The 25,026-nt window shown below is 42.9% G+C and overlaps 2 protein-coding genes across 2 annotated transcripts; both read left to right on the top strand.

The window, feature by feature from the left end:
* Nucleotides 1–360: 360 nt before the first annotated feature.
* On the top strand, nt 361–25,026 carry flot1b (flotillin 1b). The gene is made up of 13 exons (XM_034221614.1): nt 361–511; nt 1,473–1,523; nt 2,730–2,805; nt 3,054–3,144; nt 15,670–15,813; nt 15,945–16,064; nt 16,309–16,404; nt 16,500–16,652; nt 17,410–17,591; nt 18,691–18,736; nt 19,114–19,251; nt 21,059–21,223; nt 23,672–25,026. Exons 2-13 carry the CDS (start codon nt 1,481–1,483, stop codon nt 23,690–23,692), a joined length of 1,275 nt encoding a protein of 424 aa, XP_034077505.1. The 5' UTR covers nt 361–511; nt 1,473–1,480; the 3' UTR covers nt 23,693–25,026.
* On the top strand, nt 8,773–13,384 carry LOC117549585 (trichohyalin-like). The gene has a single exon (XM_034221612.1). It carries the CDS (start codon nt 10,247–10,249, stop codon nt 12,497–12,499), a length of 2,253 nt encoding a protein of 750 aa, XP_034077503.1. The 5' UTR covers nt 8,773–10,246; the 3' UTR covers nt 12,500–13,384.

The following is a 25,026-nucleotide window of genomic DNA, read 5'->3' as shown; positions in this document are numbered from 1 at the left end:
TGAGTCACATTTTTATAACTACGGAAGAGGATTAGGGGCCACATGTGAACGTTTATTTGAGATACGACCAAAACTAACGTTTTTAGTTCTGAGATTAAAGTCAGAATTCTGAGATTTCAGAAAAATAATGTTTCCCCTCCTAACTTTAATCTCACAATTCAGATTTATTTGATCTCAGTCTCTACTCACTTTTCTCTAAACGTTTGGTCATACCCCCCCACAAATGTCTCATGTGGCCCTAATCCTCTGCAGTAGTTTTGACTGCACAAAAAAGCTTGTACAGTGGAGGTGCAGTTATCACTACCGACCACTAGACGGCGACATAAATACGTCATCAGTTTATAGAGGAGGGGCGTGGTCACTGCACACTTCCCCCTCTTCTTCTAACAGACATTTTTGCAATTCCAATTGACGGGAAACGGCTTACTTGCTGACGGTCCGTGGCATCGGAAAACTGACCTCGATATATTCTAAACAAAACAGGATTTGCTTTTGTATTGACTCGATATCGGTAAGTCAACGAACAGTTCGCTTTGTTACATCGTTTAGCTGCAGTTTATAGCTGTGGTGTAGATAAACGCAGGTCTGTTTTCCAAACAGGCGTAGTGACGTTATCGACCCGTTTCCCAGTGTTGGTTAAAGCTAACGGTAGCATGCGAGCTAGCTTTCTTTGCAGCAGGTTATTTGTTTTTCCATTTGATATACTGTATGTCCGACGTTATTGTTGGTGCACTGTAGGGATTTTGTTTTTAAACTAATCACCGACAAGACATTGCGCATTAAAGGGAGCATGTTATAAGCAAACCCACCCGTTGTAATGGGGGAGGAGCAGTGTGTCTGACTCGAAAGAAACATGGAAGCTAGTTTAGTTAATTGAGGGTTTGGCTTGAAGGACTGACATAGACATGTGTCAGTTACTACGATACTACTCATGATTGTCTATACACCAAAACAATCCATCAAACCCAAATAATAAACTCTTAGGATAATGATACTTAAATATAAACACATTAATGATTACTTACTCTAACCGTAAAAACAGCTTAACATAAAATACACACAGGGCAGACTCTACAATATAGAAATACACATATTATATTAGATTAGGTGTACTTTAATCCTCCCAAGTTAGGACATGTTTCGACTTGTTAACAGGAATAACACATGAGTATGTATAAACACGGATGTATAAACTGTCTAATTGTTGAAATAGTACATTAACAAATATAATAAAATACATTAAAATGTAAAAAGATAAACATATACAGTGAATATATACATATCAACAATAGAACAAATATATAGGTATAGAGTAGTCTTTGGTATCCAGCTTTGTAGTTTCATTTATCCAATATTTGTTTTTCCAGTTTGACAATTATCTACAACCCAAATGCATCCATAAAACACACATTTACTGTAGTAATGTTCATACTTTGACAATATCTTGTCTTCATTTGTTTGCGGATAATCAGATACCAAGATGTTTTACACATGTGGACCCAATGAAGCCATGGTGGTGTCCGGTAAGATTGAGTTTTCCTACATCTCAAGGATGCATGGTAATTTCTCAGAATCACACAGGATGTTTAGAAGAGTTGGATAATGAAACCCTGCATATTCCATAATGATGTAATACTAAAGGTCACTGCACTGTGTAATGTGTAACGGTGTGTCCACACAGCAGCTTTGACCAAATCTTGAAAATCCTGGAGCTGGGCGTGTCTGACAGCTTGGGGATTTCGCGACCAACAACCAATCACATGAATATCACATGAATATCCCGCCCCCGACATACAAAGCAAAAATACCCGGTTCTTCTACACTATTGTCAAATAGGAAGGGCTATGATGAACATTTATTTTTTTAACATTTTGAACATTTATGAGATTAATGTTTATGGTGCTATTTTATGCTACATTCCATGCTGGCTAATGATACTGTCTATGCTAGCTAGCAACGAAGTAAACTAGCAACGAAGTAAACTGGATATAAAATCCCCAAACGAGCGAAAACCTACCAGTTTCCCCCACTGCCTCTGCCACCTCCCTCCATGCCTGGTTCCTCCGGTTTGTATCCCGGTAAGTAAATAGGGACTGGTCATAAAGAACCGGGTGATTTGCTACCGCAATAACTAAGTTCTCCTCCATTTTTGTGGAATATAGAAATGAACTGCGGGTCTCGTTCTCCCAGCTTGCACGCGGTTTGATTGGCTAGCGCTTGAACTGTCAGATTTGCATAAACGGATCTGATTGGCTGTCGCTTCCAGCTCAGCCTCAAAAGTTGAACAATGTTCAACTTTGGAATCCTGAACATCCTGGAAATCCTGGAAATCTTCGCCTCGCCCCCCCACAATGCAGTTCGGCGACAAGCGAGGGAAAGTGACGTCATCCCCATTCAAAGTCAATGGGCGGAGACGCGGTGGACAAATCGCCAAAAGCTGCTGTGTGGACGGGCCGTAAGAGACAAGTTTAGTAAACAGTGGACATGTGTCATGTGATGTAATCATCACATGCCTGGATATTGAGCAATAGAGTCAACATGGAGTAAACTAAGAATGTTTCTGCTTGCTGTTACCTATAACAACCAGCTGTAATGAATCAATAGCATTTCTTCTTGTTGTAATCAGGGTTGCCGGTTGGACTGTGACTCAGTTACTCTATAAGTAACTAGCTGTATATTACTGAATGGTAGAGTTCTGTGTATGACATGTGTTTCCCCCCCCCCCCCAGGCTTTGGCCGTTCTCCTCCTTTAATGATTGCTGGAGGAAGAGTGTTCGTCCTCCCATGTATTCAGAAGATCCAGAGGTGATCCGTTTTCTCCATTTCTCTTTTCTGTTTCAACTTGAATTCAGCCGTCTGGTTTTATTTATTAGTCAATGAAAAAGGGAAATGATAGTTGTGAGAAAAGACATGTGTTACTGATGTGGTTTCTGAATCTGGAAGTGTTTTCTGTGGTTGATAATTTACTTAATTTCCGTTTGCTCTGCATTTTCATTCTTTCTCTTTGTTATTATATCTCACCCTTTCTTTTATTATATCTCCTTTCTTCTCAGGATTGCACTGAACACTCTGACTCTTAATGTGAAGAGTGACAAAGTCTACACCCGTCATGGGGTCCCTATCTCTGTCACTGGCATTGCACAGGTATGCTTTCAGTATAAAAACTCCATAAGGCTTTTAATTAACGGAGTCAAACAGCTGTGCATGTTTCCACAAAAAGGTTATCTTAATTCATTGTGCATGCATTGAAAGATAGGAAGGATGATCAGCTGTTATTAAAAGCAAAAGCTGAATAATTGCAAATACAGGCCTGCTGCACTCTGTATGACTGATTAATGACATATTTATAAAATAAGGGAACATGTTAGGGCTGTGCGATTATGGCAAAAATCATAATCACGATTATTTGGGTCAATAATTGATATCACGATTATTTTGACGATTATTCATTGACCATTTATTGAACTTTAAAACAAATAGTATTTTACCAATAAACAAGATCAACAAATATGTTGGAGCGCACTTCCAAAACCATACTAAACATATATTAATAATATGATACATAAAAATAAATTAGACCAAAATAAATGAAATCAAACATGTTGCAGTGCACTGTCACAACCTACTGAAAACTCCTTAACATATAGCCAACATGTTGGTAAAACATATTCAACATATTCCACCCAGTTAAACGTTGAAGGCTGGCCCACCGTCATGGTCCAGAAGTAACAGGAAATAAATGTTGAACTACAATTTAAGACCAAATAAAAATGTTTAGGCCACCATGGTCACACCATGCTGGTAGGACTGCTCGTGTCATCTCTTAAAGATTGTTCGCAAGAAACACCAGCCTGTTTACATGGTCTGGTTTCAGAGATGAGCGCAGGCAGGGGACGATATTGCCACCTGTACTGAAGACTAGGGATGCACCGAATATTCGGCCACCGAAAATTATCGGCCGAAAATGGTTAAAAAGGCCCTTTCGGCCGAAAGGGTTTTAGCACCGAAAAAATATCACCGAATGTCAGAACAGGCTTACGTTGGTAACCTAACGTGTTGTTGTGATGACGTAATAAAGACGCGGCGACCATGCTCGCGGCTGGCTCACAGGGGGGGGAGAACATTGACCTTTGTCATCGAGATTGCCCTGAGCCTTTAACAAATCGTATTAAATAATCTGATGACAGATTGTAAACAGAATAGCTGAAATTTTAACAAACTAAATAACTCAGTTTCCTCTAATCATTAACCCATGTTTGTATCATGTAGTTAACTCCGTGTGTTGCTGCTAGCATACATAACACCTGACGTGGAAACGTTACTCGTGATGGAGCTACAGAGCTGCTAGAAAGACAGTCGAACCCGGTACATTCCTCCGTCTGCATGCGGTGCACTTTTGCTAAATGTTTAGACAAATTGCTCGTGCTTACATGCTAAACTCTTATTGCACTTATGGTAACAAGTATTCTCCACATCGAGACGGGTAAAGTTTAACCACACCTCGGAGCGCGTTCTCTCCGCCATCTCCGCAGTGTGCTCCGCTGCATGTAGCAGCTGCGTGTGTGTAAACTGCCCCGCCCCCTCGCACACAGATGGGGGAGAGAGATCTCGTCTGATCGAAAATACATCATAGACACATTTGTTGTCTTTGCATATTAGAAACGAGTTGGCGACACTAAGACTGCGATATAATGTTTTTTAGCAATAATACATGACATATATAAATGTACTGTATGCATTCAAAAGTGCTGAATAAATGTTTTATGGACCCATAATAGTGATTATTATTTAAGTTAAGTTTTGCCATAATCATGTCTATTTCCATAATCAGGTAGCTGAACAACATTGGTAAAAAATGTATACATTATATATATATATTTCTATTAATCATTTTCGGCATTCGGTTTTCGGCCAACTGTTTCCTATTTTCGGTATCGGTTTCGGCCAAGAATTTCCCATTCGGTGCACCCCTACTGAAGACCCTCGGCCACGCCCTGACACATGGGGTGACGCCGGCCAATCACAAAGCTTTGATGCGTTCAAGTGCATTATTCTGGCACAGGAAGATTATGTTACAGGACATAAAACAGAATATTGTTGTTCTATTTTTAGACACATCTCGCGATCGACTGGTTGGGCACCCCTGGGCTAGACCATAGGTCTGTTGTGGTAGCAAAGTAGTCAGCTGAAGCCACATCTCTCTCAACTTCCCCACGGCATTTGTCATATAGTGCAGGCAGCGCAGACCTGCTGAAATAATACCGAGACGGCATCGCGTAACGCTTGTCCAACGTGTTGACAAGTTGCTTAAAGCCCTGGTTGCTAACAGTGCTAACTGGGCACATATCTTTAGCGATGTGAAATGTAATGGCACCTGTAATATCTCTGTGTCTCTGCGAGCTCGTCGCGTAGGCCGTTGCTCTGTACAATGCGTCCTGAATCGATGACTGTGATGATGTGGTGGATGAAGTCGAGCGGGCATCTGCTTTTTGTTGTATTACTGCCCGGTCGTATTGCACTTTGTGGTTGTATTTCAGATGATTAAAGAGATTGGTTGTGTTAGCGTGTGGTGCCAACACAACCTGGTAACAAATCCTGCACTGTACTTTGTTTTGCTCCACGTCGGACTCCTGAAAGCCAAAGTACTTCCAAATAGTGGAAATAGTTGTACCCTTCTTTTTAACGAGTTGCTGCTCTTGTTCTGACATCTTCGCTCGCGCTGAACACTCACAACACATGTCACTCCCACTTGGCCGAGTGGGCTTTTAGGGAGGGGCGAAAGCGCACCCAGCAAAATAATCGTATTTTGTCAATTATGCTGTTTTCATAATCGTCGCAAGCCATAATCGTAATCGCGATTAAAATACGATTAATTGCACAGCCCTAGATTGCAGTCATTGTTAATATTACAATTGTTAGTTTTGCTTTGTAGTTCTTACAAAATATTTCCACTGAAACTCTGTAACATTCACACCCTTCTCCGCCAGCTCCTTGAAATAGAAAATAAAGAAATTAAAAGCAAAGCTCACAATATGGTTTTTTTCTTCAGGAAAATGTGCAAGAAATTCAGGAAAATAATAATAAAATTAAAACTGCGGTCGCACTTGTGCGCGCAGTGATGAGCGGGCCCTCGCGTCCGTGCGCCTGTCGGGGAGGGCGGCAGGTCGTCCCGGCGTCAAGCAGACGTGCGCGAGTCCTGGGAAATGAGCCGTTTCTCATTTCTATAATTTTCGCGTCCCAGACTCCCAGGTCCTCCGGCAGCGACTCGGAAACGGATGTCGAAGGAAAACAAATTTCTCAAAAGGCTCGTCGAGGATCGATTATCAAGGAGGCTGTCTGTAGGAGCCGTAACCGAAGATGCACTGATTTAGAGGAGAGAGGAGTGTCTCTGGAGGAGCTATAACCGAGGGTACACTGAAGTATTCTCCTGAGACGATTTCAGCCAAACAGTGATGTTTAAAAGAGGCGTGACGCATGGCTGGACTTCTGTCAAACGAAGCACAGCTCTGCAAACTGTTCCCGTTGTGATTATAAGTTATTTGAGATGATCAAATGTGCATCAGACTTTCTGCCCTTTACCATTTGTTTACTCACTAATCACATGTCCCCTGGATGTTAGGTGATGTTACAGTGAGAACAGCTGCTGAGGTCAGTGCAGAAAGCAGAACAGTGTGTATAATATATATCGCTAAATAACAAATGTAACAGGCCTACATGTCACACTTTATTTGTAGGCTTTAGGAGATATCTACAAATAAACATTAGGGTTAGGGTTAGGGAGTGTCTTTTGTAATGAATATGCCGCCAGCAAAGGGCGTTGTTGGACTAACTGTGTGTTGATGTGTGTGTGTTGTGTGTGTGTGTTGATGTGTGTGTGTGTTGTGTGTGTGTGTGTGTGTGTGTTGTGTGTGTGTGTGTGTGTGTGTGTGTTGTGTGTGTGTGTGTGTGTGTGTGTGTGTGTGTGTGTGGTGTGTGTGTGTGTGTGTGTGTGTGTGGTGTGTGTGTGTGTGTGTGTGTGTGTGTGTGTGTGTGTGTGTGTGTGTGTGTGTGTGTGTGTGTGTGTGTGTGTGTGTGTGTGTGTGTGTGTGTGTGTGTGTGTGTGTGTGTGTGTGTGTGTGTGTGTGTGTGTGTGTGGGTGTGTGTGTGTGTGTGTGTGTGTGGTGTGTGTGTGTGTGTGTGTGGTGTGTGTGTGTGTGTGTGTGTGTGTGTGTTGTGTGTGTGTGTGTGTGTCAGACAGGCAGGTCTCAGTAGCTTATCTGACATATAATAGGTCAAAAAAGGTACATTCTCCGTTAGCCTACGAGCTCCCCGTTTGAGCGAAGGACTATTACTTCTCAATGTAGCATGACATTGGATATGTGCTGAAGTTGTCCTGGATTGGAATTGTTCCGATCATTCCCCTATGAGGAGTTTGCAGAAATTTCCTTAAAATGCATGAAAAACGCACATTTTTGTAAATGGCCGACTTCCTGGGGGGCGGGGCTAATGGAAGGCAATTTGAAATATGTGTGCAATCATAATAGCAATATGTATACAGCGTTTCGTGAATATTGGAAAAAGTATACGCGAGTAGTTTGGAGTAATTTGGAGTAATTTGTGACATGTAAATCGTAATAAATGGTGTATTCGCTGTTAGCTTACGACCTCCACGAGTGATTTTTAAAAAATGTGCTCCTCAATTAAGTATCATATTGGATAGGGGCTAAACCTGTCCTGCATTGGAATTTTTCTGATCATTTCCCTATGAGGAGTTTGCAGAAATGTCCTTAAAATGCATGAAAAACGGCCATTTTTCAAAATGGCTGACTTTCTGGTGGGCGGGGCTAATGGAAGGCAATTTGAAATATGTGTGCAATCATAATAGCAATATGTATACAGCGTTTCGTGAATATCGGAAAAACTATATGCGACCAGTTTGGAGCAATTTGCGCCATGTGAATAGTCAAAAATGGTGTATTCGCTGTTAGCCTACGACCTCCACGAGTAATTTTTCTAAAATGTGCTCCTCAATTAAGTATCCTATTGGATAGGGGCTAAACCTGTCCTGCATTGGAATTTTTCTGATCATTTCCCTAGGAGGAGTTTGCAAGAACGTGCGTAAAATGGCTGAAAACCGCACATTTTTCAAAATGGCCGACTTTATGGGGGGCGGGGCTAATGGAAGGCAATTTGAAATATATGTGCAATCATAATAGCAATATGTATACAGCGTTTCGTGAATATCGGAACAACTATATCCGAGTAGTTTGGAGTAATTTGCAACATGTAAATCGTAAAAAATGGTATATTCGTAATACCACGAATAACAATAGGTATCCTTGCACTTCGTGCTAGGACGCCGTTGGGTCCTAGCACTCTCGCGCTCGGGCCCTAATAAATCTTAAACTTACACCAATGTCGTACAATTTTCGTACTTCAATCTCAATTACATTTAAAAAATAAAAATAAGGGAATTGGACGATCCTTCTTAATGGATAATCAACTTCAAAGTCCTCCTGATTACTCACAAAGCCCTCAACAATCAGCCCCCCCCCCACCTCACAGACCTGCTGCACCACCACACCCCTTCCCGCTGCCTCTGCTCATCAGAAGCCAACCTCCTATCCATCCCCACCCGCATCGAGCACCGGACCTGGGGGGACAGAGCCTTCGCTGCCCCCTCCCTCTGGAACTCACTCCCACAACCCATCAGAGACTGCACTGACCTCACCACCTTCAAAACACTCACCTCTTCAATCTGGCTTTTTAATGTGATGTTTGTATTATTTGACTTTAACTATATTTATTTATTTGTTGTTCTTTTCACTATATCTGTAAAGCGTCTTTGAGCACCTGGAAAAGCGCAAACAAAATAAATCTATTATTGTTATTAATAGCAGAGTGGAATATTTGATACGATCAAATAAGGTCATATGGATGCAAAAATAAGGCTGCATACTTCTTTCAGTATGTAGTGCAACTGCACTAGCATGCAGAATACACACAATTGGGAACAAACGTCTTATATCTTGAACTTTAACCCTCTTTCTCATTTATCCGTCGCAATTTTTGCACAATTTGAACAATATATTATAGGGGCCATATCTATACAAAACATGTCTCAGAAGTGTTTTGGTCAAAATACCAAATAAATCGCCCATTGCAGCATGCCTCATACCCCTCTCTTTCAGCCCTGTTACTAAATAATAATAATAATAATACATTTATATAGCGCTTTTCCTGGTGCTCAAAGCGCTATACAAGCAAGTAAAGTAGAAACAAAATAACAACAAAAGTAAAAAGTGCTAGGTGGAATAAGGGCGAGGGTTTAGTGGATTAGGGGTTGAAGGCAAGAGTGAAAAGGTGAGTTTTGAGGGATTGTTTTAATGATGAGAGAAAGTGCTGATTCTGGGTCAGTGGCTTCAAATGTAACCCATTTTGCTCTCAGATTGATTGATGCTTTTAACTTCAATATTTAAAAAAAAATCCCGGACCACCCTAGAGGATGTTAGGTCCACTCCCCACTTGTAAAAATAGCACTTTACCCCTGCTTACACCTATATGCCGTGAGCTGATTATCGAGCCTTCATTGTAACAGTTGCAGGTGTATGTGCGTGTGGGGAGTGTTGCAGTAGAAAATTCAACTGAAGCGCCCGGGACATTAATGGGAAACCCCACATGTTTGAGCACCCTCTATACGTCAAGCTACCCCACAGCACCCCCAAAAGAAAATATCTGGCGCCGCCACTGCACACCGGGGACACAAAACACATTGAAAAGTGCATTTTGCATAATAGGTGACCGTTAAAATAAAAATATGTGATCTTATGCTCGCCACAGATGGAGAGCTTTCCAAGTTAACATTGATTGATATGACTGCGATTAAATCAGCATATACTTCTGCCGGGGGATGCCACCCCTCAACATCTCTTGCCACCCCATGAATATTTGTCTAGATCCGCCCCTGATTGGAATGCATTAGTTTAGAATCAGGTGTCAATTCAATAATGTTGGTTGCCTAGCAACTGTATAGGCAACTTGGAATGCAATTATTTGAATAACTTAATAGTCGAACAAAGTGATGTCACACGGAATGTGCAGAGGTCACTATCTGGTCACATGATGCAATGATGTCATTATTGGCTTTTATCTTGTAGAACCAAATTCTTATAGGAGTCTTGAGTCCAGCAGTTCGTTGAGACACAACACAGGTTGCAGTACAGAGAGTATTTTCGCAACACAACACCACAACACAGAACAAACTGAAATGGCTCATCCAATCTACAATTCCTGCATATTGAAGCGCCGGGATCAAACAATGATGCGCAAACAGGCAGAGGAGGACTATAGGTCTGAGTCGGCTGCAAATGAGGTGGATTTCAAGAGAACGGACCGGCACTTATCATTGGCGCTTGACGCAGCCAAGGATAAGAGGTTCTTCCAGAATGAAAGTGTCAGGAAGTTCCATAGCGACCTCTTAAAAGAAAAAATAAGAAAGGACAATGAAGTTATTGCTGCGTATAATAGAGAGATAGCGAGGAAGGCTGACCAACAGAGAAGGGAAAAGGAAGAAGAGATACGTCAGTTATGTATTGATGCTCAGAGAAAAGAGGAGGAAAAAACTTGTCAGAGACGCCGTGATAATGTGGCTCTGAAAAACGAGCTTATTAAGAGGACCAAGGAGAAGAAGCTGTTGAGAGAAGAGGAGAGACGGCAGGAGAAGAAAGAAAGAGACCATCTCTGGGCCCTCGATGAACAGCATCAACAGAATCTTAGACATGAGCAACGAAAAGAACTGGAGGCAAAGGACAAAAAGCTAAAACTTCGCAAAGAGGAAATCTGTAGAAAAAACTGGCAAAGAGAAAGAGAAATTGAAAAACTGAACATGAAGGATAAAGAAACTAAACGTGTTCAGACTGACATAGAGGAAGTGCTGCAGCAGAGAAAACAGGAGAAGTCAGAACAATTCAAGATGAAGCAGATTCCTAAGGATATAGTTAATGACCAACTGGCAGATGCTAAAAAACAGCAGGCTGCTCAGAGAATCCAGAGAGACAAGGTGAAGTTCTCCAAGGAAGTGGCCGAGGCAGAGGCTAAAGTGATACAACGGCAGAAGGACGTGAAGGAGAAGAGGGATGCGGCTCTGAAGAGCATTGCCACTTACAGAGTGGAAAAACATCATAGAAATGAACAGAAGGAGAGAGAGGAGAAAAAGGCCAGCCTGGACTCGTTACATCAACTGAAACAGCTTGACAGGTTGTCTGAGGAGCAAACTAAACGAGAAGTGCATTTAAAAAGACAAAACAACATTAAGCATCAAGAGGTTGTATTATCTGATGCTGCTAAAAATAAAGCCCTTCATCAACAGAAGATAAGAGAGGACGTATATGCTTCCAGAGAAATGGAGAAACAGATTGCTGAGGGAGAGAATCAAATCCAGCAATACATGCGGCAGGAGGGCGGGCATCTTCCAGCAGCTCAGACAGGACAGGAGATGCCAGATTACAATTACTTCTGTCGACAAACTGATGAGCGGTTGCCCAAACGTGGTACTGCCCCATTTAGCAGGGCGTGCTTAATGAAACGGTATCTGGAACGCGGCAGCCTGCAGCTAGCCACGGTGGATGTGAGGCCGCACGATCTGCCAACACTTTCCAGAGCTGGTGATGGTTCAAAAGATGCAGGTGAACCGTTGCCCACGAAGGCAAATTCTACATGGCAGCGCACCCCTTCCTCGGAGGAGAAGATAAAGCAGTACCTGGAAAAGGACAAGTTTCAGCTCAAAGAGAGCAGTACTGCTGATCTGCGGCCAACCCGCCCCCCAACCATTAAAACACCGGGAGCACCTGCAGGAAGACACTCTGCCCCAACTGGGGTGGAGTCATCAAAGAACCGTGGGAAAGAAATAGGAGAGCGGTTGCCCAGATTGGACACTCCTAAAAGCCGGGACACCAAGCAGGAGAACAGTAAAGGGAACCTGCAGCGTACCCTCCTCACACCACTTCACAAGGAGAACAGTAAAGGGAACCTGCAGCGTACCCTCCTCACACCACTTCACAAGGAGAACCGTAAAGGGAACCTGCAGCGTACCCTCCTCGCACCACTTCACAAGAAGAACAGTGAAAATAACCTGCAGCGTACCCTCCTCACACCACTTCACAAGAAGAACAGTGAAAATAACCTGCAGCGTACCCTCCTCGCACCACTTCACAAGGAGAACAGTAAAGGGAACCTGCAGCGTACCCTCCTCACACCACTTCACAAGAAGAACAGTGAAAATAACCTGCAGAGTACCCCCCTCGCACCACTTCACAAGAAGAACAGTGAAAATAACCTGCAGCGTACCCCCCTCCCACCACTCACAATAACAAACACTCCTGCAGTAAAGATCTGTTCCGCTCGGGTTGTGTTGCGAGACCACAGGACAGTGACAGGGGAACCATTGCTCAGATATGCCACTCGGCAAACACAAATGATCAAGAGGGAGCAGGAGCACCTCACGTTAGGTAGTATGTATTAAATGGCCAATCTACATCCCCCCCCTACCCCTCTACTCCCCTACCCCACTTTTCCCCCTCTACCTTTAATGTAATGTGTTCCCATTGTTCCCCCTTTCCCCCTAAATCCATGTAGTCTTCATGAATGGGTTTTCTCCAGGTATTCTGGGTTTTTCCAACAGACTGAATGTTTCAGCATTAAAAAAACACCCGGGGGGGAGGGGGGGGTGCACGCTTACAGTAATTGCGCCGCATAAGTGCCCCGTTAAGCAGGGCGTGCTTAATGAAACGGTATCGGGAACGCGGCAGCCTGCAGCTAGCCACGGTGGATGTGAGGCCGCACTTTCTGCCAACACTTTCCAGAGCTGGTGATGCCCGCCATGGTTCAAAAGATGCAGGTGAACCGTTGCCCACGAAGGCAAATTCTACATGGCAGCGCACCCCTTCCCCGAGGAAGTTATCTTTAACTTAATGTGTTCCCCCTTTCCCCCTAAATCCATGTAGTCTTCATGAATGGGTTTTCTCCAGGTATTCTGGGTTTTTCCAACAGACTGAATGTTTCAGCATTAAAAAAACACCCGGGGGGGGGGGGGGGTGCACGCTTACAGTAATTGCGCCGCATATGCGCTTCGGGTGAGGCCCCCTCCGCGATGTGAGGCCCCCTCTGCGTGTAGGGAGGGGCGGGCCTGCTTATTGTCTTAAATGGAATAAGTAAACTGTTTACTGTTTTAAATATTTATCAAGTAATCACAATTTTGATTTGAAACTAGCGATAGAGACCGTAAACTTATAAAGAATATGTTTGCTGGAAGTGATACCGAGTTAATGAAGTGATAGGAAGATTATTTTCTCGTTAACTACTGTTCAAATGTTTTTTTTTTTCAATAAATGGATGTTTTCAAAATAAATGGATAATTGTTTTTATTGGAAGCTGTGGCTCAGTGGGATAGTGCGCTGAACTTTGAATCAGGGGATAGCAAGTTTGAGTCCCTCTGCAGTCAGCATGTCGTTGTGTCCCTGAGACACTTCACCCCAAATTGCTCCTGTGGGGATTGCCCACAGTATTGAGTATGTAAGTCGCTTTGGATAAAAGCATCTAACAAGTGACATGTAATGGAATAATCGTGATATCAATTATTGACCCAAATAACAGAGATTTTGATTTTTTCCATAATCGAGCAGCCCTAACGCACATATACAGTTCAGGTTAGGGCTGGGCGATTTTTTCGGTTTTCACGATTAATTGCATTTTTACTTTCCTACGGTTTGTGAAATGGCTAAACCTGATTTTTTGGATCTGTAATCAAAAAGCTCCTCAAAAACACTATCGAAGCAGTTCCTGCCGTTGCTACGTTAGTTCAAACAGTAACAACGCACTATTTTTCTTAGCGGATGCCTGTCAATTTAAATCAATACAAAACTATTTTTTAAATCAATAAAATCATTTTCTAAATCCATAAAAGCATTTCAATTAATATTGGGAGTCATGTCGTTACTTTGCTGAGAATTTGGCCATGTAATAAGCGGGATAATGTGCACATTGCACATTGCATAATGTGCCTTCATGCCGATCCCTCCGCAAAAAAAACGGCTCGTTCGCGGGCGAGAGCCGGCTCCCGTCGTTCACTTAAATAGTTCGCGACCGACACATCACTACGACAGACGTAGCATAAAAATGTCCACGAACACAGATGAAGAAGAACTCATTCCTAAAAAAGGTACCACTTCAGTAAGTTCAGTTGTATGGAAGTGGTTCGGGTACAAGCAGTCAGACATAGAACAAACAACTGTTCTGTGTAAGGTCTGTAGAAAGACGATCGCTGCAAAACATGGGAACACAACCAACTTATTCCAGCAACTGCGACAGAGACATGCAGTGGTGGAAGCTACATGAAGCTAACTTCCCAAGACTGAGTTATCTGGCCAAGAAATATCTCTCCATTCCTGCCACAAGTGCCCCTTCGGAGAGGGTTTTCAGTACGGGGGGTAACATTGTAACATGCCAAAGAGCATGCCTCAAGCCAGAGGCAGTAGACAGGCTTGTCTTCCTCGCGAAAAACCTGTAGAAAACTTCCTAGAAAGTTAAAGGGATGTTATTTTGTTTGAGGGTATTTTTTTATTATTAATTTCATTATCATTATTTGTTGTATTTGTATCATTCAACATGATGATATTTTTAAATGATGAAACCAGTCTGAAGTGATTTTTTTGTTTGATGCCAACAGCAAGACTAACCTGGAATTCATGCATTGCAATTATTCTAATGGTTAACTTCCTGCAAGCTATAACAAACCCCAATATTACCTTTCCTGAAATCAACATCCTGTAACCTGATTTATTTTGGACATGTTTTTCTATTTCACTATTATATTAAAAACATATAACAATATATATTTTATTTTTTAAAATGTTTAACTGATGACCTATAGCCTTTATATTTTGTATTGGAACATAACAAAAACATATTTCATAAAACAGTTTTACATTTTCAAAGATATATGAGGCTTTATACTTTCTTTTAATTTTCTTTGAGATATGATTTGTTGAAATGATTGACAAAAGTGTATAATGTATATTTTTCTCACATAACTAAATATGCAACCCAAATTATTCTGGACAGTGATATTTAATAGGTTTTCTTTCCATACAGGTGCATTTGGAAATAATAGAAATGTTGAAATTGAAATGAAACCAGATGCAGTCAACATTTCTAACATCAGATTCAGTATTGGCATTTTTTTCATCCGTGAACCTTTGTTGGAAATGTGGATGATCCCAAAATAAAATGTCAAGTCCTCGCATCTTCACTCCAACCATCTGTTTTATTCTTCTTTTTACTCGCCATACTTAACTCACCACATCCAGGAGGATCCATATCATTTCAGAAAAAAATCGAGGTTTAAATAGAAAATCGTCCATTAGTTAGAAAAAATCGAGGTTTTATTTTTAGGCCAAATCGCCCAGCCCTAGTTCAGGTTGACAAATATTTACTGTTCGTAAACAAGGGAAAGGAAAAGGACACTTGAAAAAGGTCCCATGCTGAATGGAGAGAGTCATTGAGACCATATGAAAATAAAATGTATGAATCGTCAACATTTCTTGTTACTGACTAAACAATACATTTAAATTAAGATAATGTTCGTCTCCAACCAGCTATTTATTTTTCACGTTTTCTTTTGGTATCCTTTTCCAGGTGAAGATCCAGGGCCAGAACAAGGAGATGTTGGCCACCGCCTGCCAAATGTTTATGGGCAAGTCTGAGGCGGAGATTTCCACCATTGCACTAGAAACCCTGGAGGGACACCAGAGAGCCATCATCGCCCATCTGACTGTGGAGGTAGGTGCACTCGCTCCATCAAATGCATCTGCTTCACCATATCCGCCCATCAAAGCTTGTTCAGAGGCTTTCTGTTTATGACTCACTAAGTGAATGCTCATCTACAGCTATGAATCTCTCTCTGTGTGCAGGAGATCTACCAGGACCGCAAGAAGTTCTCCGAGCAGGTCTTCAAGGTGGCCTCCTCTGACCTGGTCAACATGGGGATTGGAGTCGTCAGCTACACGCTCAAAGACGTTCACGACGATCAGGTACGTCTGGGGTTCATTTTCTGCTAATGACAAAAATCTGATGATTAAAACACAAATTAATGGAGCAGAAGAAATCTGAATCCTCGCTGTGAGACAAGCTTTTAGTCTCTCAGACACCCAGCTGCTCTACATTAGCAAATGACGTCTAAGTGCTTCTGTGGTTACCATGCCATCTTGTGTTTTTAATGTCTTCCCTTCCTTTTGACTCCCTCTCTGTCTCCCTCTGTCTCTTTCCTTCTCTCAGGACTACCTTCACTCTCTGGGTAAAGCCAGGACAGCGCAGGTTCAGAAGGATGCCAGGATCGGAGAGGCTCAGTACAAACGAGATTCTGTCATGAGGGTAAAGTCACCTCTGCCTATGTGCTCATATTCATAATATAAAGAAAACACATACCACAATTCCTCATATTCTGTCGTGCTGCATTCTCTCCACAGGAGGCCCACGCCATGCAGGAGAAGGTCTCCGCTCAGTACAAGAACGAGATTGAGATGGCGAAAGCCCAGAGAGACTACGAGCTAAAAAAGGCAGCCTACGATGTGGAGGTCAACACCAAGAAGGCCGAGTCAGAGATGGCCTATCAGCTCCAGGTACAGTTACTGCTCTGATCTCAAGCTAACTTCGTTTTTATACTGGTGACAGTTTGTCTGGTCAGCTGTCCACACGTTATTAAGCTGGCTGGTTGAGTTAAAAAAGGAACAATCCAGATTGGAGGTAATAGAGAGGCGCCTCTCTATAGGCAAGGCAATTTGATTTATATAGCACTTTTCAGCACGTGGCGATTCAAAGTGCTTTACAAAATAAAACCAAAAGACATTTAAGAACAAATACAGCATAAATACATTATTAAATGGCATTTAAAAATAGGTAAGATAATGAAAATAAATAAATAGACACAGCAGGTACAGAATACATGACTAAAAGGCATACTGTAGTGTGAGTATGGGCAGCTCAATTAAAAGCAGCGGCAAATAGATGCGTTTTTAGTCTGGATTTGAAAATAGGAATTGTTTCAGCGGATGGGCACGAGTTGGGCAGTTTGTTCCAGATTGTTGGGGCATAATAAAATCAATTCTTTGGTCGACTGGAAGCCAGTGTAATGATCTCAGAACCGGAGTGAAGTGATCCACTTTTCTAGTGTCAGTGAGGACTCGAGCAGCGGCGTTCTGATAGATGTTTTAGTGAGCCCTGTGAAGACACTATTGCAGTAGTCGAGTCTTCTGAAAATAAAAGCATGGACAAGTTTTTCTAAATCCTGTTGCGACATTAGTTGGGGGTAATACCGTATTACTTTTCAGTGCTTCAAGGCTGAGTGGAATTTAATGTTTCATATACCTCTCTGTTCAGGTGGCCAAGACCAAGCAGCGCATTGAGGAGGAGACGATGCAGATTCAGGTGGTGGAGAGGACGCAGCAAATCACTCTGCAGGAGCAGGAGATCACCCGCAAGGAGAAGGAGCTGGAGGCCAAGGTGAAGAAGCCCGCAGAAGCAGAGAAATACCGACTGGAGAGGCTGGCCGAGGCAAACCGGTGAGTGACGCAGTGCTGTCTGGTGTAGATCTGATGAGAGCTAAACATCTATGAAGTTATCTGCATCCAGCACCTGAACAGGCTCAGTGGCGGCTCAATTCCCAGTTCAGTTTGAGTCGCATTACATTACATTGCATTTAGCTGACGCTTTTATCCAAAGCGACTTACAATAAGTACATTCGACCAAGAAGACACAACCTTGAAGAAAACAGAATCATATAAGTGCATCAGGTTTCATAGAGCCAAACATTTCAAGTGCTACTCAACTGGCTTTAGGTAAGCCAGTCCTTTATTAGTATAAAAGTGCTTCGTTAATAGTTCTAACGCTCGAAGTGGAGTCGAAAGAGATGAGTTTTCAGTTTGCGCCGGAAGGTGTGTAAGCTATCTGCCGTCCTGATGTCAATGGGGAGCTCATTCCACCATCTTGGAGCCAGGACAGCAAACACACATGTTTTCGCCGATGGGAACTTGGGTCCCCTTCGCAGCGAGGGCGCAACGAGTCGTTTGGCTGATGCAGAGCGTAGTGCACGCGCTGGGGTGTACGGTTTAACCATGTCCTGGATGTAGGAAGGGCCAGATCCATTCGCAGCATGGTAAGCAAGTACCAGTGTCTTGAAGTGGATTCTAGCAGTTACCGGAAGCCAGTGAAGGGAGCGGAGGAGCGGAGTGGTGTGGGAGAATTTAGGAAGGTTGAAGACCAGACGAGCCGCTGCATTCTGGGTCGCAGAGAGGCTAAGCTATAAGCTGCGACACGCTTCCAATGAGAAAGTCCATACTGAAGGAAGATAGGTTGAAGATATTTAATAAACCAAATCAAAAAGAGTAGGGGACAAAAACAGCCACCAGAAAACATTTCAGCACAAGCTCACCCTCTGTAATCCGCCCCCCGACATGAAACAGGTGACCGAAACACATAAACCACGACCATGTGGCGATTGCCGGAAGTGCTCAACAAATACAAATAAAAGTGTCGTAAATAAATAATAATAATACACACAATGAACTCAGTAGGCTAAGTAGCATGTTGGCTCCTACAGGACCACTAAGGTGAACAAATAAATATCACACTAACACAATCTGTAATCTCTCCTCTCTCCAGTCTGCAGCTCATCATGGAGGCTGAGGCCGAGGCAGAGTCCATCAAAGTGAGTCCTGCTGCATGTTTCCTCCTCCCTTCCTGTCTGCCCACTCTATCACATTACCTCAACATTATGACTTCCAGATCATGTACTCTAAACTAATACTGTGATCTTGACTCTTTGTTTGTGTGTGTTTTTAGAATATAATATAATCTTTATTGTCATCATACAAAGAACAACGACATTTATTTTGCAACCCTCACTGCAGTAAAACACAGACACAAATAAAGAAATAAGAGTGGTAAAAGCAGAGGTCATAGCGATGACAGTGCAACGAGATAAAATGCTCAATGTGCATATTTACACTTGCAGTTTAAAAACCTTAAATGTACAAAACGGTATAGATGTAGTGTATTTCTAACTGTGTGTTCATTTGTTTTCAGATGAAGGGAGAGGCCGAGGCTTTCGCCGTGGAAGCTAAGGGCCGCGCCGAGGCCGAGCAGATGACCAAGAAAGCAGAGGCCTTCCAGCAGTACAAAGACGGAGCCATGGTGGACATGCTGCTGGAGAAACTGCCCCTGGTCAGTCTGAGTGCACTCACAAGGATGGAGCTGTGGGAGAGAATCAGAAAACCTTTATCAGTCCCACAGAGGGGACATTAATGGCGCATTTCCACTGCAGCGGGTAGCCCCGTTTAAGCGTCCTTAATCGTCCTCAAGCGGCCAGGCCAGTCTTTGGTGGCCTTTCCATATAGCGTAGCACCGGCTAGCGGGTACTTTTTCCCTCCCCATAAAATCGTGGTTCTATCAGGCCAGGGCCAGGGCTGAACTAGTGACGTCAACACTCTCAACTGCTGATTGGTCAGAGAGAATCGTCACAAGATCGCGCGCGAGATCATCCCTAGCGTCGCATATATATCTAGAAGCAAGCTTGCAGCATTTTTATACACAGCATTTTTTGACGTTCCTACATCTCATTGGGGATGATAAAATCCAGCGGGAGCTCGACGGAACAACTCGAAATGTGAAAGTGTTCCAGGATGTCTCTGCACGGATGCCCCGCCTACACTGCGTTGCTACCCCAGGTCCTAAACTGTAATGGAAATGCGCCACGGCCGAGGCCGAGGCCTGAGCGAGGACGCTTAAACGGGGCTACCTGTTGCTATCCGCTGCAGTGGAAATGTGCCATTACATCGTTACGGCAGAAAAGAGCCAAAGACATCTTAATGTTACCTAAGCATGCATACAACAAGTATTAAAGATAACAAAAGGACATTATAATTTAGAAAAAAGTTACACATTTTACAAAATACACATCCATCACAGCACGGGAGTCAGGATTAAAGGTGGGGAATGTAATTCACTTCAGAAACACTTTTTGTTATATTCCATGGAATGCTCTTAACATCCCGATAGCAATGAATACATTAAATGCTTTGACAATAAATACATAAAAAGGTCATCTGTGGAAGCCGTGGCGCTGTAAAAAGCACGACCAATCATCTGAGCCGGCCCGGCTAAAGTAACTGGATGGCCTACCTGCCTGTCAGCCTTCCATCTGTGCACAAACTTATCTCGTGCCCTCATTGGTCATGTGCGCGTTCGTGTGTTGGAGGAGGGGCTCTGTGAGGAAGTCTGAAGGAAGGGGCAGATTTTTTTCAGGCTGCGTACTTTCAAATTCTAGCGCACTCGAGCTGGTTTCTCCATTCTTACCTACCCCACCTTTAAAGGCCCTAGTTTGAGTTTATTTTTTAATTAGTTGTAGCTGATAAATCCACACTCATTTGTTTTAAATTATTATTTCATAATTTAGCAACCCTTTAAGCATTTTAGAATTTCAAACAGACAAAGTAACATTTGTTTTCACAAATTACTTATTGCAATGAAGTTTTGTGGCTCTTAATATTACAAAGCTTTGTCAGTTCAAGAAAAGGTTCATGTCTGCCATCATTCCTGATTTCTGTAGTTTGCAGACTTTTTTATACATAAAGTTAAAAATATTCTAATCCTAGACTCTAATCAATCCAGCAACATATATTATTCTGAATTGAGTATCATTTCTTCATATGGGCTCTTGCTAAATCTAGACTGTCAACCGGCAGGGGCTCAGTCAGTAGGGGCTTGGACTGGGAGCTGTAGGGTCGCCGGTTCAAGTCCCCGAACAGACCTAAATATGGAGAGTGGACTGCTACTTGGAGAGGTCCCAGTTCACCTCCTGCCCTGCCGTGGTGCCCTTGAGCAAGGCACCGGAGGATGGGTTAAAAGCAGAGAACAAATGTCACTGTGCTGTGTGCTCTGCATGTGTGACCATTACAGAGGGTTTCATCCCTCCCTATCTTTTCATCCCCCCTTCTCAGCATTAATTCTCCTTTTCCTTCTTGTCCTGCAGATTGCAGAGGCCATCAGTAAGCCCCTGTCGGAGGCTCAGAAGATCACGATGGTGTCCAGCGGTAACGGAGAGGTGGGAGCGGCCAAACTGACCGGAGAGGTTCTGGATATCATGACCAGGTTGCCGCTAGCCGTGGAGAAACTCACCGGAGTCCGCATCTCTCAGGTGAACTGGAGCTCATCTTGTGAGAGTCAGAAGTGGGAATCACCAGGCTCCCCACGATACGATACTATCGCGATACTTAAGCCACGATAAGATAGTATTGCGATTCTACGATTTGCTAAGTATTGCGATACGATATATTGCGATTGTGTTATCCCTTCCTGGTTAAAAAATCCAAAAATATTTCCACACCTTTGATTTAAACGCGACCGGCGCATTTCTGATTTCTTTCTCCGCTGACTCCATCTTTGTTTTGACTAACTTCCTGCCTAGCCCATGGATGTATAATAAGAACTGGATACAGCGTGGGAGGCGGGGTCTCGTTATTTCCTATGAGAGTTGCTCATTGGAGCATGAAGACAAAATGGCCCAACTTTTGAGAGAGTGAAACGTCACGAAAGTATTCATATAATCCGTTGTTATTGTGCATCCATGGGTAAAGGTCAAACTCATGTAGTACTGAACACGTCACATGAACGTGCTGGGCGGCGCGGTCCCGTGGGTTAGATGCGCGTTCATAATGCCGAGGAAGAATAACGTTATTCGCAGGGGTGCACATAACTTTTTTGCCCTGGTTCTCAAAGGAGCACCTGGAGATGTTGCTTGGTGCTCATCCTTAAAATGAAATAAACCGTAACCTTTGAGGGGGTCTTGACTTTATTTGCCAGACACACGGCACTGAACACACATGCAGAGGTGAACACAGAACACACATGCAGAGGTGAACACAGAACACACATGCAGAGGTGAACACAGAACACACATGCAGAGGTGAACACAGAACACACATGCAGAGGTGAACACAGAACACACATGCAGAGGTGAACACAGAACACACATGCAGAGGTGAACACAGAACACACATGCAGAGGTGAACACAAGACACACATGCAGAGGTGAACACAAGACAACATTAGCACGACCAGTAATCCTACAAGCTGTCATCACTACCCTCCTGACTGTTCTCCTCACTGTCTTCCTCTCTGTCAGACATGGTAGCTGATGATATAGGCCTACTTCTTTCTCTCTGGTTGAGTCTGTGATTAGCTGCTTGCATCCACAAGTCAACAGCTGGGTTTGGGTCGAAAGTCTCTGTTGTCATCTTAGACAAGTGGATGTAATCAAATAAGTATGTGAACATAACCAATAACCTACCATAGCCAATAACAAATTAATGTAACTTATTTTATTTGTGTTGTTCATTCATATCTTATTTACCTTAACATTTATTTAGTTATGCATTTTTTTTTTATCTCTCCAGTTTTAAAGGATATTTTTGGTTACTGTTCTATAGTATACATTGGAATGATTTAAAACCTGTTTATCCCAATAATTACAAAGGAGTGCCTTGGAAATATGTGTTTACATAAATTGTGACCAAACCGTTTGAATTTAGACTAAAGTGAACTATCTAAACACTCAGAGTCCTTTACCTCACTGAGCTGTAGTTATCAGCCTCTCAGTCTGACTGGAGAGGACTCTCCCTCCACATTATTGTAGAAACATCTTCTTCTTATCTCCATTAGAGCAGCTAGCACGGCACCAGATTATAATAACAACAGCGCTGGTACCACCCTCCCTCTCTCCCTCGCTCACTCGCACTTTGGCTGTGAGCTGCGGGCGCCAGATAAGCCAACATCCCCCATTTTCATCACTTACAGCGCCCATCGTACAGGGCAAATGAAACGTGTAACCGGGGTGAAAAGGGTGTTACATTTACTTAATTGTGAATATTGTTACATCAAGGCCGAAAATTAGGATGAGCCCCAACGGTCAAATGTTTTTTTCCCTCCCAGAGCTGCCAGCGCAGCGCCTCCACAGATCTGGCGCCCTAGGCGAACATCTAGCCAGTGCTACGGGCCGGCCCTGAGTTCATATCATGGTTCATATGCAACTCGCAAATATCTTTCTCTCTCCTCTATTTTCTCTTCTCTCTCTCTCAATGTTGGTACGCAAATGCGCTTTGTTTCAAATGACCCGGTGCTCTTTTTTTGGCGGAGGTGCGCATGCGCACCTGCGCACCAGTTATGTGCAGCCCTGGTTATTAGCACATTTTACAACTTGAGGACCGAATGTTTTTAATAAGGGCTATACAAACGTTCATACTGGGTAGTTTATTTAGTTTTAAAAAAATTATCCAACGATTTACAGACGTCTCTTTCCCAATGTTAGTCAATGGGAAAAAGTCTTTCCGGGCCCAGCGACTGATACGGAAGTGTAGTACCGCCGTTTGGCCACAACGAATATTTTCCTCAGAGTCCGGCGCACTTCCTGGAGGCTTGGCCTATCCCACTGACTTTACCCATGACCGCACAAGAGAAAGCTCAACACCATCTAGTGGATTGACAAAGCAATTTGGATTTGCAATATGAATAGTTTGTATAATAAAATATCGCCACGCCATTTCCCCCACCCCTAGTAATTATCTCCGTTTCTCTCTTTGATTTGCAGGTTGGATCAGCTGTGTATTAAGAAGAGAAGGAATGGGAGTAATCAGAAGAGATGTCATCAAATATCCAGACTAGGAGCTCCACGTCTCCTCCTCGTGCCTATAACCACTGTACCGGCTCTGCAGCGCTGTCGTCTCGTTCCATCGTCTGTGTGTGTGCATGTTTCACTTCTGTGTCCTGTTTCCAGTTCCTCTTCCATCCAAACAGGATCTTTTTAATGTGATTGTTCTTTCCATGACCCTGGTCTGAGCTGCTTTCTGCTGTGGGTGACGGCAAAAGCAGTTGCAAGGGGATGCGATTTAAAAAAAAAGTTTTAATTTTTTACCTGGAGAGAAAAGCCTCCCAGTTGGAATTCCTATCTGTGTTGTTTTATACTTGGCCATGCAAGTTTTTATTTTTAATCCAAACGGCAACTAGCCGAATTATATATAGGTCAATCGTTTTTTAATATAGAAGATATTTATGGCTGTAGCTTGTTTGTGCCTTTCAATTAAGTAAATGGTGCCGAGCTCTTTATCACCTCATAGTTGAGTGTTTGGGTATATTGTTGCGGTGGTTAGAAATAATTGACCCATCACTCATCCGCGCTTTGTCCGCTAAAGAGACAAAGTTGTCGATAGTTTACTACACGTCTCTTCATCGTGCTCAAAATCATATCAGTGGAATAATGTTCTTGTGTTTCAGAATGAAGGGGAAGGAAGTGGTTGATGGTAACGAGCTAAAGGGGTTTCCCGGAAAGTATGTTGTGGTGGGAAAACATTGTGTGCTGCAGTGTGTTCTGGAGAGAGCTCATCACTAACGGCCTGTTGCTTTATGTGCGTGCTGCCTAGAGTTTGAGCTGTTGAGTATGTTGATTTTGAGTAGTGATTTTCCATTGCAAAGCGATGCTGTGTAGGATAGATCTTGACAAACTTTGGCTCTTGCATGTTGAAAGGTGTTTGTTAGCGCCGCTGATCTGGAGCTTCGTCTCTTAACAGTCCATTTTTATTTCCAGCTGCCATGCCATATGCATTTTGTTACCGCCAAGTGCCTGTTCCTAACTCAACAGTCTTAACTTTATTAAGTTAAATTCCACTTCTCTGTCAGGGAATCTTTTCTCACATCGATCTGATCCCAAGCCATTGGCCGCCACTAGCGAGGGCTGCAGATTAAAGCCAAATCAGACTCTACTTCTATTGTATGTTCTTGTGACTAATCTTCTACTTTCCTAACTTGTTGATGCATGTCTCTACTTTATGTTGACACAAGTAGTTACTATATAGCTTTGAAGTTGTATACAAGTTAAATATTTGAGATTTATCTGTAGTGAAATGTTTAAAGTTTATGTAGACAATAAAGTATGGTTTAATCACTGAA

This window comes from Gymnodraco acuticeps, unplaced genomic scaffold (genome assembly GCF_902827175.1).
Source record: "Gymnodraco acuticeps unplaced genomic scaffold, fGymAcu1.1, whole genome shotgun sequence".
Classification (NCBI taxonomy): Eukaryota; Metazoa; Chordata; class Actinopteri; order Perciformes; family Bathydraconidae; genus Gymnodraco; species Gymnodraco acuticeps.
Note: the sequence above shows the minus strand (reverse complement) of the source record. Positions and strands in the feature narration are given on the sequence as shown.

Bases quoted from the DNA above. Each gene is read 5' to 3' on its own strand.
- flot1b (XM_034221614.1), top strand. From the start codon at position 1,481: ATGTTTTACACATGTGGACCCAATGAAGCCATGGTGGTGTCCG. The intron at 17,592-18,690 runs GTGAGTGACGCA...TCCTCTCTCCAG, and splicing joins AGGCTGGCCGAGGCAAACCG to TCTGCAGCTCATCATGGAGG. The intron at 18,737-19,113 runs GTGAGTCCTGCT...ATTTGTTTTCAG, and splicing joins CCGAGGCAGAGTCCATCAAA to ATGAAGGGAGAGGCCGAGGC.
- LOC117549585 (XM_034221612.1), top strand. From the start codon at position 10,247: ATGGCTCATCCAATCTACAATTCCTGCATATTGAAGCGCCGGGATCAA.